Source organism: Elaeis guineensis, chromosome 2 (assembly GCF_000442705.2).
Source record: "Elaeis guineensis isolate ETL-2024a chromosome 2, EG11, whole genome shotgun sequence".
NCBI classification, from domain to species: Eukaryota; Viridiplantae; Streptophyta; class Magnoliopsida; order Arecales; family Arecaceae; genus Elaeis; species Elaeis guineensis.
The window spans coordinates 96742314-96758349 of NC_025994.2; the positions used below are offsets into that span (position 1 = coordinate 96742314).

Below are 16036 nucleotides of genomic sequence, written 5' to 3' on the forward strand. Positions count from 1 at the left end.
AAATCTTGTTAGGCCAGGTGAGCCTTGAGCCCTTGTTGTCAAATGGCTAGGTCAGAGATTTCTCGTTGTTGTAATTGGCCTCGCATGTTTCAATGTGGCTGCCTGTTTCTGGGTCGCTGAGCGGATAACCCAACCTTGAATAAAACAGCCCAGTTTAAGGTCACTTCAGTTGAATCATCTACCCGTCTTGAGCCAGTTCCTGCCCCCAGTCTTATTGCAAACTCTTGGGTACATGGCGGAACGTTGTCAAGCGTGCCGGACATGCTTCCAGCTCCCCCAAAGCAACAGATGATTTCAATCTCGGAATATGAGGAGAAAAACATCAAGACGAGAATAAATTCTTGATGATGGGGAGATACCTGACTTGGACTTCTTCCTATGGACAGATACTGGAGCTTCTACATTCTTATTTTGTCTTGTTGGTTTTGGTATTTTTTTTGGTTGACAGTATCTTATGAGGCTGTCTTTTGGAGTGATTTTTTCATTATTTTTTCGATGAATATTTATTAATTTTTTACGGCCTCAGTTTTATTTGTACAAGTTTGAACTTCTCATGTATTGTTTCTAGTTGCGAAGTTTAGATTTGTGACTTTAGACCCTTTCTGCTCTTTTATTTGATTTCATTTGCTTGACAAAACGTGGGCCTAAAGCTCTCCTATTGCCTCTGAAAAAAAATTGTTACTTCGAGTCCTCATTGCTCATGTAATATAATCGAGCCCGTGAAATCTTTGGCATTTTGCAAAAGTGTAGCTATTGATTTTAGTAATTATATGTAAACTATGTTTAACTGATCAGTGAGTATATAATACATTAAAGAGCTTAAAGAACAGAAAACTTATGGAATGATCAAGCTTCATGAAACAGTTGTTAACCATAGCTATAAAATATTGATAAGGATTTTGTTGGGTGGATGTCTGGCCAGGACACCACCTCCCAAGATCCTTTCAGTACCACGCGATGCAGCAGGAAGAAAGAAGAAACAAAACAAAAGGAAAAACAATCAAAATACGTGGATCAGCCACAAAAGGGCTCGCCTCCACGGGGCATGAAAACTTCACTATGAAAAGAAAATTTTACAAGAGGAGACCTCACCCTCAACCCTTGTACACCCAATTCTCTCTCACATGAAGTTCCCCTCACAAAAGCTCTCTCTCTCTTGGAGACCCCCTGAACCCCTGAAGAGCCTGGCGACCGCTGTCCAGGAGCCTCCTGCTCCTTCTCTCACAGCGCCTCACGCCTCTCTCTCTCTCCTCGGTTCGTACGGCGGCGAGAAACCAAACCCCATGCTTCTCTGTTCGTCTCAGGCCTTTTTAAAGGCTTAAACCTGGTTTAAATTTGATTAGAGAAGGATTAGGAATCCTTAATCAAGCCAAATCACGTCCCAAGCCGTCCGATCAACACCGGGAGCTCTCTGGACCCTTAGATCGCGCTCCGGTCCACGGAATAGGGCCGTGGACCGCGCGAATCGAGTGGGAAACGTCCACGCGGTCCACAGGCCGCGCCGTGGACCACCCGGTCCACGGTGGACCGGGGATGGGCCAGCAGGCTGCTGGGTCGCGCGTCCCGCACGGGCCTGGGCCTGGGTCGCGCGTCCCGCGCGGGCCTGGGCCTGGGACGCGCGTCCCGCGCGGGCCTGGGTCCCGCGTCCCGCCCGGGCCTGGGTCCCGCGTCCCACGCGGGCCAGCGGGCCTGGGACGCGCGTCCCGCGCGCCGCCGCCTGCGGCCGCGCCGCTGCCGCCCGCCGCCGGTCGCCGGCGGTCCTCCGCCGCCTCGGTTTTCGTGCTATCTTCGAAAGCTCGTATCTTCTCCATCCGAGCTCCGATTCAGGTGATCTTGGTCTCGTTGGACTCCGTTTTTCGCCGCGAACCTCACTGTGGGCTCAATGTGGGCTGAATCTCGAGGCGTCAAATCCTAACAATCTCCACCTCGACTCGATATTCGGCCTCTTCCAAACTCCGAGAGCTTCTGGATCTCCTCGCCCCCATGCCCTGGGGCAATCGCCTGCTGATCATGGATGGGCAAACATGGGAGTCGAGCCAGGCTGCTCGATCCCATCTCCGTCGTATGCTGTGCTCCTCCTGACCTGAGACCTGCTCGGGGCATCATCCTGCGGCAATAGGAATCTTACCTTGCGACGTCGCCTCTCGTCCTCCCGAGTCTCTTGTCTCGTGCCCGATCCGCCTCCTGGAGCTCCACCTCGCTCTGGGCTCCACCTGGCTCCCGATGCTCCACCTCGCACTGGGCTCCCTGCCAGGTAATAATGTCCTCTGCTCCCCTTCTTCCCCTCCAGCACAATCCTATCGCCGCGTAGCACCCTCAGGATTCCTCCACCAGCTACCGTCCTGTAGCCTCTCGAATCCAGTCTGCTAAGTGAGATAAGATTCCGCCTGAAATCGGGTATGTATCGGACCTCCCCCAATCTCCTCACTGCACCGTCATGTGTCCTCCAGCTGACCGTCCCAATGCCTCTGATCGCACAGCTCGATCCATTCGGCAGATATACAGTGCTCTCACTGTTCTCCAGGAAGTCAAACTGCTCCTCTCTGCAACACACATGATAGGGACATGCAGAATCTAATATCCACTGCTGGGAAGAAGTAGATACCTCGTCAGATATCTCCAGGACATCTCCATCTGAATCGCTGCCGGCCGTCGCTACAGCAGCCACCGTCCGATTTTTCAGTTGAGGGCAATCTCTGGCTAGATGCCCCAACTCCTCACACCGGTAACACCTGGTTTTGCTCAAGTCCCTCCTGGACTTAGACCGCCCTCGATGCGATCTCCTGTCGCTCCGTCTACCGCCTCCTGCACCTCCAGAAGCCACCAAAGCTGAGCTATCGACACCTGAGCTCGAAGCTGGGTTCTCCCTCCTGAGAACCTCGTTCTGGAGTATCGCCGCGGTGACCTCGTCCATCTTGATAGTGCTCTTCCCCACTAGAAGAGCAGTCACCAAGGACTCGTACGAAGAAGGAAGCGACGCCAGCAAAACCAGCGCCCTGGTCTTCTCCTCAACGTTCTCTCCAACGCTGAGAAGGTCGGTGAGGATCTTCTGGAAGTGGCTCAGATGCTCCTGCACGCTCTGTCCCTCAGTCATCCGCAGTTGGTAAAACTGCCTCCAGAGGAAAAGAGTGTTGGTGAGAGACTTCGCCATGTACAACTCCTCGAGCTTCGACCACAGCACCGTCGGGGAAGTCTCGCTCAGCACATGGATCACCACCTCATCCGCCAGGTACATACGGATGGTACTCACCGCCTGCATCTGTAGCCGTTTCCAATCCCGCACCTCCATGGTGGTCGGTTTCTCATCGCACAAGAGAGCTTCGATCAACCCCTGTTGGATGAGCACGTCCTTCACCCTTGCCTGCCACAAGGAGAAATTGCTCTTACCATCAAACTTGTTGATCTCCATCCTGATTGTTCCTGTTTTCTCCATCTTCAGTCTTGCTCACCACCACTGCAATCTGCGTCCTTGTACCAACTTTGCTCTGATACCACTTGTTGGGTGGATGTCTGGCCAGGACACCACCTCCCAAGATCCTTTCAGTACCACGCGATGCAGCAGGAAGAAAGAAGAAACAAAACAAAAGGAAAAACAATCAAAATACGTGGATCAGCCACAAAAGGGCTCGCCTCCACGGAGCATGAAAACTTCACTATGAAAAGAAAATTTTACAAGAGGAGACCTCACCCTCAACCCTTGTACACCCAATTCTCTCTCACATGAAGTTCCCCTCACAAAAGCTCTCTCTCTCTTGGAGACCCCCTGAACCCCTGAAGAGCCTGGCGACCGCTGTCCAGGAGCCTCCTGCTCCTTCTCTCACAGCGCCTCACGCCTCTCTCTCTCTCCTCGGTTCGTACGGCGGCGAGAAACCAAACCCCATGCTTCTCTGTTCGTCTCAGGCCTTTTTAAAGGCTTAAACCTGGTTTAAATTTGATTAGAGAAGGATTAGGAATCCTTAATCAAGCCAAATCACGTCCCAAGCCGTCCGATCAACACCGGGAGCTCTCTGGACCCTTAGATCGCGCTCCGGTCCACGGAATAGGGCCGTGGACCGCGCGAATCGAGTGGGAAACGTCCACGCGGTCCACAGGCCGCGCCGTGGACCACCCGGTCCACGGTGGACCGGGGATGGGCCAGCAGGCTGCTGGGTCGCGCGTCCCGCACGGGCCTGGGCCTGGGTCGCGCGTCCCGCGCGGGCCTGGGCCTGGGACGCGCGTCCCGCGCGGGCCTGGGTCCCGCGTCCCGCCCGGGCCTGGGTCCCGCGTCCCACGCGGGCCAGCGGGCCTGGGACGCGCGTCCCGCGCGCCGCCGCCTGCGGCCGCGCCGCTGCCGCCCGCCGCCGGTCGCCGGCGGTCCTCCGCCGCCTCGGTTTTCGTGCTATCTTCGAAAGCTCGTATCTTCTCCATCCGAGCTCCGATTCAGGTGATCTTGGTCTCGTTGGACTCCGTTTTTCGCCGCGAACCTCACTGTGGGCTCAATGTGGGCTGAATCTCGAGGCGTCAAATCCTAACAGATTTGACAAAACAAAGTGAGTTGTGGTTGATCTCAGTCTGTACATGTGTTTTGATGTTGAGCTGGGCCAAGCTCGCGTGTATAGTTTTATTGGGCCCTTATATGGCTTGAATTCTGTTCATTCTTAAAAATTGAGTGTTGGTCTTGGACTCTGGTCCAGCACAGGGGGCCTAAAATTTTCGTGAAACTGCTAAAAACTTGACTGAATAAATCATGCCCATTACCGCTGAACTCTGGAATCAGGCTAAGATCGATATGGCCGATGTAATAATGAGGTCGGTTTTCTTCTGATATGTGGTGAAAATTCGAGTTTGTAGCTGTTATAACTCCTCGATTAATAGACAAATCTAAAATAAAATTCTTTTGTCGGAATTTTTCTGACAGAAGATCCTCTATTGTTCAAGTCGGCTAAAATTCAAAAAATAATAAAAAAAAGAGTGAGTTAAGAAAGAGAGCGGGAGCTATTCCACAACTTCCTTCCGGATCCTTGTTCTTCGCTGTTTATAGAGTAGCCATCATCAACGTAGGCAAGACATGCAATAATTGCATAAAAATGGCTATTATTATGCTTAACTGCATAGTAACAACTACCATATAATCTCATAGTTATAATTATTTTAAATGCACGATAATTATCGAGCGGACGTAACTACCATCTATATTTTTGGACTGGCATAATTGTATTTTCAGCTCATCTACGTTCAAGATGAATGAGAATGGATCTTGTTAAGATGGCTTTACTTTGGTTGTTATCGAGGATAGGCAAAATATCTGCCACTCCTGTGCCATTTAAACACAACTAACGTTTTAGCTGGTCTTGCTTGGTTGCACGGTCCAAATGAATGGAATGGAACCGCTTATTCGAGCTTTATACTTGGCTGGACGGAAACTAAATATGTCCAATTTAACTCGAAAAAAAAAAAAAAAAGGATAGAAAAAGAAGTGTCTTTTCACGATTGAAAGCATGAAAAAGAAGAGAAGTGGCACTTTTCAACAGAAAGAACAGCATTAGTATGGTGTTATTGATCAAGGGCATATTCCAGTATTCCCTATTCAGGTATTTTCGAACGTGCAGGGGAAGGGAATTCTACCAAAGAAAAAAAAATAAAAAAAGGTCGGGGGAAAAGAAGGAAGATGGGAATCCCCTAGGTGTGCCCTTCCACGAGTCCCTTTTTCACACACACACACACACACACAAAGATCATTAATAATTTATTAGTTAAAGAGAGAAAAAAATTTAAACACACTGTTGGACATATTATTGTTGCACATGAAATGCAGAAAAAGAAACCTCATACACGTCCCCCATCCTCCACAATGCCCATGCCAAGCTCCCCTCCGGCCTCACGCTTCACCTACTTCAAGTTCTGCACCTCCTATATATGTCAACTACTTCCTCCTCTGACACCCACCTCCTCTTCTCCCCGTGTGACCCTCTTTATCTGTCTCAGCCTTTCTCCATAACTCACTCGTCCACACTCATGATACTCTCTGTCGTCGCAACGTTGCCCTCCTCCTTTGCCACATGTTCCATCGTGGCTCGCTTCTCGACATCCATACCTTCATCTCCCTCTATTGGCCACCCCTTTCATTCTACTAGCCTCACACCTGACCCCTCATCATGAACTTCCTTATTCTAAGTGCTGCAATTTTGTCTCTGCTTGTCAAGTGTTTGGAGTTGTAAACCTTAAGAAGAAAATAGATCCTTGGAGACTATTTTCCCGCTCACTATATTCACACCAGTCTCCAGAAGGATGTTGGGTTGATATAGACAATATTCAAGTAAACTTTAATCCACGAGCCTAACAGAAAATCTAGTCTAATTCTATTTGATTCTCTCTCCCTCTCTCTCTCTCTTTCTCTGTATATATATATTATAAAATCTAATTTATTAATCTAATCCAGTTAAAAATAGATCCATATGAATTAAAAAATAAAATATTAAAAAATTTAAAAAAACATTCGATACAACATTAATACGTGGAATAGGGCCTTACAATTAGTCATATAACTTGCCATCTCGCAAATGACACCATTTGTCTCTATAGAGATGGATCACCTTGAAAAAATACAGAATAGAATATAGGATAAATATTTGATACATATTATTCATGCAATCAACATCAAAACTCATTCATATACATTAACAAGTTGCTAAATTAATTAATAATATTATTACAATGGATGGAAGATTATGATTTTTTTTTTCTAGTGTGTGTATATCTTAATATTGTAATTTAAAAAAAAATAAAAAAAATCAAGAGATGTATTTTTGACAAAGAGTGACAAATGGGTAGGATGAGCTAGAACGACGGTTGAGCCGTATATATATCAATTGATCCCTACTTATTAATTTAATTTGATCGCATATTCAAAATTTCATCTATTTTTTATTAAATAATAATTTGATTTATCTCTCATAATCAATTTAATAAATAAGTTTGATCAAATAAATATGTTAGATATATTTTAAATAGATTAAATAAAATTTTAGATCATGTTGTAATGACATCGTTACAATCTAACAATTAAATGAGTTAAATAAATTAAATAAATCAAGTTTAAAATCCGAATCCGTCCAATTCAATAAATGTGTCATATTGGATCCGTTTTTCGAAAATTCCAGTGAGAGGTTGCCGCTGCGGCCGCGTCGGTATATAAGCGGAAACCCGTCCATGCGAGATCGTATCAATCCACCGCGGGCCCCAAAGAACTGGGACCCAAATGGAACTCAAGATCCCCCGCGTCCTCCTCCTCCTCCTCCTCGTCGCCGTTGCGGCCCTCATCTCCCTCTCCTCCGCCGCCTCCCCAACCGCCGATGACCTGGTGGCGGAGCTGGAGACCCTCCGATCCCAGTCCCCCTCCGGCGTGATCCACTTCGACGACAGCTCCGTCGCCCGCTTCCTCACCTCCGCCCCCCTCCCCCGCCCCTACTCCCTCCTTGTGTTCTTCGGCGCCTCCAAACCCGACCACCACCTCCGCCGCCTCCGCTCCGAGTTCGCCCTCGTCTCCTCCTCCTTCGCCGCCCATCATGCCTCCTCCCGTCGCGTCTTCTTCTGCGACCTCGAGTACCAAGAATCCGAGTCCTCATTCTCCCTCTTCGGCGTCACATCCCTCCCCGACATCCGTCACGTCGGTCCCCAGCATCGCTCCCTCCGCGACTCCGACCGGATGGACCAGTCGGATTTCTCCGGCCTCGCCGCGTCCATGGCCCAGTTCGTCGAGGCCAAGACCAGCCTCCCCGTGGGCCCTATCGTCCGCCCTTCCCTGATTTCCCCTCGACAAATCGCCTTCTTGGCGGTCGCCCTCCTGATCTCCGCGCCGTTCTTGATCAAGAGGATCCTCGAAGGGAAAACGATGCTTCACGACCGTCGGCTCTGGATGGGCCTCACGGTGTCCGTCTACTTCCTCGGCGTCGCCGGCCTTATGCACAACATCATCCACAAGATCCCCATGTACGTGAAGGATCGGAAAGATCCGAATCGGCTCATCTTCTTCGTCAAGGGCTTCGGGATGCAGCTCGGCGCGGAGGGCTTCGCCGTAGGGTTTCTGTACACGATCGTCGGGTTGATAGTGGCGTTCGCGACGCATGTGTTGGTGAGGATGAGGAATGAGGCGGTGCAGAGGGGGTTCCTGCTGGCGGCAATGCTGGTGGTGTTCTGGGCGGTCAGGAAGGTGATCTATTTGCATAATTGGAAGACTGGGTATACAGTACATACCTTCTGGCCGACCAGGTGGAGGTGACGGAGATGTGGATTGGAGTGGTTGTCTTGCTCCCTAAACAAATAATTGTAGGTTGGTTTTAAGTTTGCATCTTTTCCTCTACCTTTCTAATTTTGCTTGGAAAATCCCAAGTTTAGATCAGCTATTGACTAATATGATTGTACAGTACCTATGAGCAAATCAGGATGTATCCAGGAAAAAATTCTGTTACACTATAGAGTAAAATCTTATTGCACCAAATATGCCAATTATTTTGGAATTGGAGTTGAGATCAATTCAGGGTTGAACCACAACCGACACTAGAGTGCTTGAAATCGGCTAGAACCATAAAATAACTTTATGGAAATCTCCTTAAAGATAATCTGTTCCAAGCTGCACCGTTTAGTCTTTAATTAAGATATTTGAATCTGTACCTTTGTATGATAATGACATTGTGGTCCAAAATTAGTAATATATTTTTTTGAAGAAAAACAATGCTGTTTCTGCTGTGTATATTCAGCCACTTTCCATGGCCATCAAGTTGCTGCCACAGTTATTCAGGCTTCGCACTTGTTAACTCTAAATCTCCTATATATGTTTGGTTCTTATTCTGCACTTGTTAAGGTTTTCACCCAACGAGTTGAGATCCTGTTGCCTTTTCATATTCCTTTCTTCCCCTTCTATGGTCAACACATATCAAAACATTTTACGTCAAAGTAATATTTAGATGATGCAGTTATCAGATTTTTTTTTTTTTTTTGCTAAAATTAGATCAAAGTTCTGAACCAATTATCTGATATCCTATTGTGAATAAAAACTGGGATACCAAAAGTCCACTACAGCCTCAGACCATGAATGTAAATATGAAAAATAATGCCCAATGGATTTATCACTGCATGATCTTACATAATCTAATGATTCATATTGATTTGCTAGAAATTATTTGACATGTGTTGGTCATAGATAAAAGAAGATGCGATGAGCTGATACTATCTCAAACTCATAAGATAAAAGAACTTTACAAATCAATCACATCTTATGTGATCTATTAACAAAATAGATTAAATGATGCATATAAGAGTGAATTTTATGCATCAGTCATTGTGCCTGGGGTCTATAACTTTTGTCATTTTGACTTGGGATTATGTATCTCATGTGAAACTCAATCTTACAAATTTTGTCAATAAAATTGCAATTATGATTCAATTTTTGGGATTGCAAATACAAAATATTGTCTCTTGAAGTTGGTTATTTGCTATAGATACTCATAGTTAATGTTGGTTTTGTAGTGTAAGAGTTAGGATATGGCCTTAATAGCTGTAATGTAAGAGTTAGAATGTTCAGATGTTGAAAACAGGAGATGATGCTTCACCTAAGTTGGAAGGGTCCTGCAACAAACTACCACATTTGGTGAGTCATCACTGTTTGTGCTGTCTAAATTGAGTGATGTCAAAGAGGACTAACTAGCTCTGGAGAATCTGTAAAGAACTGAAAAATTCAACTGTGTGAAGCATGCGTGAGTGAGCTTATGCAACACGTACAATTTGACAAAAACTCAAGAACAAAGCATGATGCAATAATTTTTGATGTTTATGAGTTGTAAATTGAAGAGGCAAAATTTCTCTTTTTTCCATTATCTTTACCTTCTAGGTTCTTGCTAAAGATAAATCAGGTGAGAAAGAAAGAGATATTTGTGTTTCATTAGTTATTGACCTTAATGTCCACAAGGATGATTGGTGAAGGAGATTTAATCAATCTGTTGGTCTGTGAAAAGTTACTCAAGTTGAAAATTTTTCTAGTTGTTGTGATTAAGGACTCGTGTAGTGTTTTGGAGACGTTATATAATTATACAGATCTGACCAGTTTCTTTCTACTTTAGGATAGTTCTTTTAGCTGTTGCCCTCTAAGCTTTGGTCTACTTGTGCATCAAATTACATCAAACATTGTATTATTCCCTTCCATTTCTATTAGCCATTTTTAAAGCTTATCATCCAGTTCTTTTCTTTTTGTGGTGCTTATGCAAGCTAATGTGATATATCCTTGTTCAGATCTTAATCCTCCTGCTTTCCTTCTCCGTCCTCCTGTTATCAGTGTTTCTCTGGTTCCAGTATAAATCCTGATATATCTTCTGCTCATCTACCTAGTTTCTGCGTCAAAGAGCTGGAACCATCACTCCTTTAATACATGTATGAAAACCAAGAATTATTCTCCCGATCACCATTTTAGCATGAAAACAAGGAAACTCTTTTTTCCTCATCATACAACACACCTCGTACCCTATTCTGATATTTTACACTTCTGCAGGTAGAAAGAGGTCTTCCTTGGTCCTATCTTTTAAATTAGTTTAAAGTACTTAGCTGGTACTTAGGTAGAATTTTGGGCGAGTCAAATTGCTCTGTGAATTGTTGAATAGCATGGTTTCACTGAGAGTTCAGATAGCTATCTATGAATGCATATTCTTTTGTAGACCAACTACTCTTGAATTTGATGGCATCTTACCCTGTTTATCAAAATGTTGTTTATTTGTTCGATGCTTGTTTTATCTCTAAATAGTATATCATCTATGATATGATATGATATATTAATAATTCTTACTCTTTTGACTTGTACTCCCAAGATAACTGCATGTTTATTTTAATACCTAGTTGTGTCAGCAAATTTTTCATTTTGAATTATGTGCAACCAGGAGACAGAATTTATAATTGGATTCTTGTGATATCGAAGCTTTTGCAAAATTTTGTGGACAAACTGCTCGATTGTGTTGATATTTGTAAGTGATACTGAAATCAAAATAGTGGTTTCTCTAGGTTGAATGGTTTCATCTGGAATTTTTGTGCTCATTTAGTTCAGAAATGATGTATTGACAGCATATTGATCTTGATCTTGGAGTTGCATGAATTGAATGGATTTGGAAATATGGGTGAAATCATTCTATATACATTGTTCCATTGGTTTCATATTCATCTAACCATTGGTTTCAACGTCCCGATGGATGATCCTGCTTATTTGGCTGCATGATTTTTGTATAATTTTCTGGATTTCAATTTACTTTTTTTGTAAAACACTGAAATGTCTGAATTACTGATTTTTTCTTGTTTCACAAGAATGTAGCTGTCACTTATATACTGCGCCACTATCCAGTGGCTTCTGATGTATAATGCAAAACAGTTTTGGTCAAATCTCAAGTGTGGGATATTTGTGGTTTAAATGGGAAAGAACTGTATCTGGCTTATTTTAGCATATACACAAAAATATATTTTGACTTACAATTTTTTTTCTCTCTCAGCTGTAGCATCTGATTGGTATTTTGAGATTGCCTTGCCTTCCAATATGTGCAACTTAAGATCCTTGATAGTATTTCGTGGAAAGATAAGGAGGGAAGTTTACGTTCCTTCTGTTTCAAGCTTATGTGATTGCTGAGAAGGCAATGAAAGAAGCAGGTCTACAGGTGCCTTATGTTTCCCACCAGTATCAGGATGATCCAACAATGTGGTGGACAAGCATTCATACAGCCCGCTGTGCGCTTGACCCCTTTGTGAATATTAACCTTCATATTTGTCTAGTAATATTTGATGCTGGTAGACAGGTTTGGGTGGCACTTAATTCCATCCAGGATGTTGGACACTATATAGGCTTTGTGAATTTATGGAACCTACATTGTGTTGTGATGCAATTTTCTGTACATATATTCTAATAAATGATCTTAATTTCCCAATCCTCATGCTGTTTTCTTCAATGCACTGTGCAGCAAACCTCGTTCATATTACCAGATTTTTGCATTGGAGTTGTATGTTTTATCCCTTTGCTGATATGGTCAATCATGTGCGGCATGTGCTAGACTCTGATATCTGCCAATTTTTTCGGGTCTCATGTTATTCTAAACATTAACTTTGTTGAGGTTTGAAATTTGCCTGTCAGCTATTCTGGGTTTCATTTTGTTATTTCAACTTAGAACCATCGGATCAGCTTGCTCTTCTTCATGATCATTTTTCTTATTCAATAAAAGATTCTTTTTAACTGAAACTATTATTCGTCTTTATGAGCATGTTCCTTGGTTTCCAAGGTATTGGTAGCCTTCATGATTGGTGCTGTCATGCTTTGTTTCTTAACAAGCTCATTGTTCTGTATGGCAGTTGGATTGACATAGCAACCTTGAGTATTGTAACAAAGCTGATGTGAGCAAACAAATAAGAGCACCTAACAACCAGCAAACTACTTGCTTTTCTAGCCAAGAAATGATCAAGATCCAGTGATGAAGAGCTGTTGTTGAAGAGAGACATCTTCATTGACATAGACAATAAAGAAACAGGTTACAGCCTTGATGGAGCAGTAGAACATCCACCATCCTGCAAATCTGAATAACCTGCTAGGCTGCTCAAAAGATGACTTGCAAAACTATTTTGAACTAAATGACAAAAATGAAAGTAAAATGTCATTGTGCTAAAATTTTGGAGATCAATAGGTTAATCAATTCCCAGAAAGACATTAGAATATCAGCTGAAGTGAAAATAGTATGCATTATCATCAGTTAAATACTAATTATTAATCATCTTCCATATCGTCTCTGTGTTACTGACATACCGCACTTGACGTACTTCCATGTCATTCAGATATTTGGCTGGAATGAATATTTTTTTTTCTGTATAAGCTGGTGTATATACTAAGGGTATCAGAGTTGCAAAGGAAACCAAGGGTCTCAAAGGAGCCCAAAAGTCTGAGGCAATGTACTACTTCCCAGGCTGACACTGAATGTTGTTGAGTAATTATCCCAGCTGCAGCCTTTTATTTTTTATTTTATTTTATTTATTTTATTTATTTATTTATTTATTTTGCATATGTTCCCTGAGACTTGATGCTTCTTCCCGGTGCCCATCAGCTGCATTTACACACTTCAGTACTCAAGACTAACCCATTCTAAGTAGCTGATGCATGGATCATGCCGGCATGAACCGCAACCCTTGAACAGGTAATAGTCTTCCATAGGCGAAGTCATCTGGCTCAATTTCTGCTATCTTCACTTGATCATATACTTCTGTTAGGATTTGACACCTCGAGATTCAGCCCACATTGAGCCCACAGCGAGGTTCGCGGCGAAAAACGGAGTCCAACGAGATCAAGATCACCTGAATCGGAGCTCGGATGGAGGAGATACGAGCTTTTGAAGTTGGCACGAGAATCGAGGCAGCGGAGGACCGCCGGCGACCGGCGGCGGGCGGCAGCGGCGCGGCCGCAGGCGGCGGCGCGCGGGACGCGCGTCCCAGGCCCGCGCGGGACGCGCGACCCAGGCCTGCGCGGGACGCGCGTCCCAGGCCCAGGCCCGCGCGGGACGCGCGACCCAGCGGCCTGCTGGCCCTTGCCCCGGTCCACCGTGGACCGGGTGGTCCACGGCGCGGTCTGTGGACCGCGTGGGCGTTTCCCACGCATTTCTCGCGGTCCACGGCCCTATTTCGTGGATCGGAGCGCGATCGGACGGCCCAGGTGGCTCCCGGTCTTGATCGGACGGTCTGGGACGTGATTTGGCTTGATTAAGGAGTCCTAATCCTTCTCTAACATGTTTTAAGTCTTGTTTAAGCCTTTAAAAGGCCTGAGACGAACAGGAGGGAGTGCGGGTTTTTCGGTTTCTCGCCGCCGTACGAACCGAGAGGAGAGAGAGGCGTGAGGCGCTTTGAGAGAAGGAGCAGGAGGCTCCTGGACAGCGGTCGCCAGGCTCTTCAGGGGTTCAGGGGGGTCTCCAAGAGAGAGAGCTTTTGTGAGGGGAACTTCATGTGAGAGAGAATTGGGTGTACAAGGGTTGAGGGTGAGGTCTCCTCTTGTAAAATTTTCTTTTCATAGTGAAGTTTGCATGCTCCGTGGAGGCGAGCCCTTTTGTGGCTGATCCACGTATTTTGATTGTTTTTCCTTTTGTTTTGTTTCTTCTTTCTTCCTGCTGCATCGCGTGGTACTGAAAGGGTCTTGGGAGGTGGTGTCCTGGCCAGACATCCACCCAACAAGTGGTATCAGAGCAAGGCGGTACAAGGATGCAGATTGCAGTGGTGGTGAGCAAGACTGAAGATGGAGAAAACAGGAACAATCAGGATGGAGATCAACAAGTTTGATGGTAAGAGCAATTTCTCCTTGTGGCAGGCAAGGGTGAAGGACGTGCTCATCCAACAGGGGTTGATCGATGCTCTCTTGTGCGATGAGAAACCGACCACCATGGAGGTGCGGGATTGGAAACGGCTACAGATGCAGGCGGTGAGTACCATCCGTATGTACCTGGCGGATGAGGTGGTGATCCATGTGCTGAGCGAGACTTCTCCGACGGTGCTGTGGTCGAAGCTCGAGGAGTTGTACATGGCGAAGTCTCTCACCAACACTCTTTTCCTCTGGAGGCAGTTTTACCAACTGCGGATGACTGAGGGACAGAGCGTGCAGGAGCATCTGAGCCACTTCCAGAAGATCCTTACTGACCTTCTCAGCGTTGGCGAGAACGTTGAGGAGAAGACCAGGGCGCTGGTTTTGCTGGCGTCGCTTCCTTCTTCGTACGAGTCCTTGGTGACTGCTCTTCTAGTGGGGAAGAGCACTATCAAGATGGACGAGGTCACCGCGGCGATACTCCAGAACGAGGTTCTCAGGAGGAAGAACCCAGCTTCGAGCTCAGGTGTCGATAGCTCAGCTTTGGTGGCTTCTGGAGGTGCAGGAGGCGGTAGACGGAGCGACAGGAGATCGCATCGAGGGCGGTCTAAGTCCAGGAGGGACTTGAGCAAAACCAGGTGTTACCGGTGTGAGGAGTTGGGGCATCTAGCTAGAGATTGCCCTCAATTGAAAAATCGGACGGTGGCTGCTGTAGCGACGGCCGGCAGCGATTCAGATGGAGATGTCCTGGAGATATCTGACGAGGTATCTACTTCTTCCCAGCAGTGGATATTAGATTCTGCATGCCCCTATCATGTGTGTTGCAGAGAGGAGCAGTTTGACTCCCTGGAGAACAGTGAGAGCACTGTATATCTGCCGAATGGATCGAGCTGTGCGATCAGAGGCATTGGGACGGTCAGCTGGAGGACACATGACGGTGCAGTGAGGAGATTGGGGGAGGTCCGATACATACCCGATTTCAGGCGGAATCTTATCTCACTTAGCAAACTGGATTCGAGAGGCTACAGGACGGTAGCTGGTGGAGGAATCCTGAGGGTGCTACGCGGCGATAGGATTGTGCTGGAGGGGAAGAAGGAGAGCAGAGGACATTATTACCTGGCAGGGAGCCCAGTGCGAGGTGGAGCATCGGGAGCCAGGTGGAGCCCAAAGCGAGGTGGAGCTCCAGGAGGCGGATCGGGCACGAGACAAGAGACTCGGGAGGACGAGAGGCGACGTCGCAAGGTAAGATTCCTATTGCCGCAGGATGATGCCCCGAGCAGGTCTCAGGTCAGGAGGAACACAGCATACGACGGAGACGGGATCGAGCAGCCTGGCTCGACTCCCATGTTTGCCCATCCATGATCAGCAGGCGATTGCCCCAGGGCATGGGGGCGAGGAGATCCAGAAGCTCTCGGAGTTTGGAGGAGGCCGAATATCGAGTCGAGGTGGAGATTGTTAGGATTTGACACCTCGAGATTCAGCCCACATTGAGCCCACAGCGAGGTTCGCGGCGAAAAATGGAGTCCAACGAGACCAAGATCACCTGAATCGGAGCTCGGATGGAGGAGATACGAGCTTTTGAAGTTGGCACGAGAATCGAGGCGGTGGAGGACCGCCGGCGACCGGCGGCGGGCGGCAGCGGCGCGGCCGCAGGCGGCGGCGCGCGGGACGCGCGTCCCAGGCCCGCGCGGGACGCGCGACCCAGGC

At 46.4% G+C, this 16036-nt stretch overlaps 1 protein-coding gene across 2 annotated transcripts; it reads left to right on the forward strand.

The window, feature by feature from the left end:
* The first annotated feature begins 7194 nt into the window (after positions 1-7194).
* On the forward strand, positions 7195-11949 carry LOC105052730 (probable dolichyl-diphosphooligosaccharide--protein glycosyltransferase subunit 3). 2 transcript variants are annotated; one of them, XR_002165213.3, is made up of 2 exons: positions 7195-8308; positions 11502-11949. XR_002165213.3 is itself a non-coding variant. In XM_010933658.4 (2 exons), the coding sequence occupies exon 1, from the start codon at positions 7238-7240 to the stop codon at positions 8255-8257; it is 1020 nt and encodes a 339-aa protein (XP_010931960.1). In that variant the 5' UTR covers positions 7195-7237; the 3' UTR covers positions 8258-8304; positions 11502-11949. The 2 variants fall into 2 exon arrangements, 1 of the variants encoding a protein (XP_010931960.1); XM_010933658.4 differs by having other exon boundaries at positions 7195-8304.
* Positions 11950-16036: the final 4087 nt, after the last annotated feature.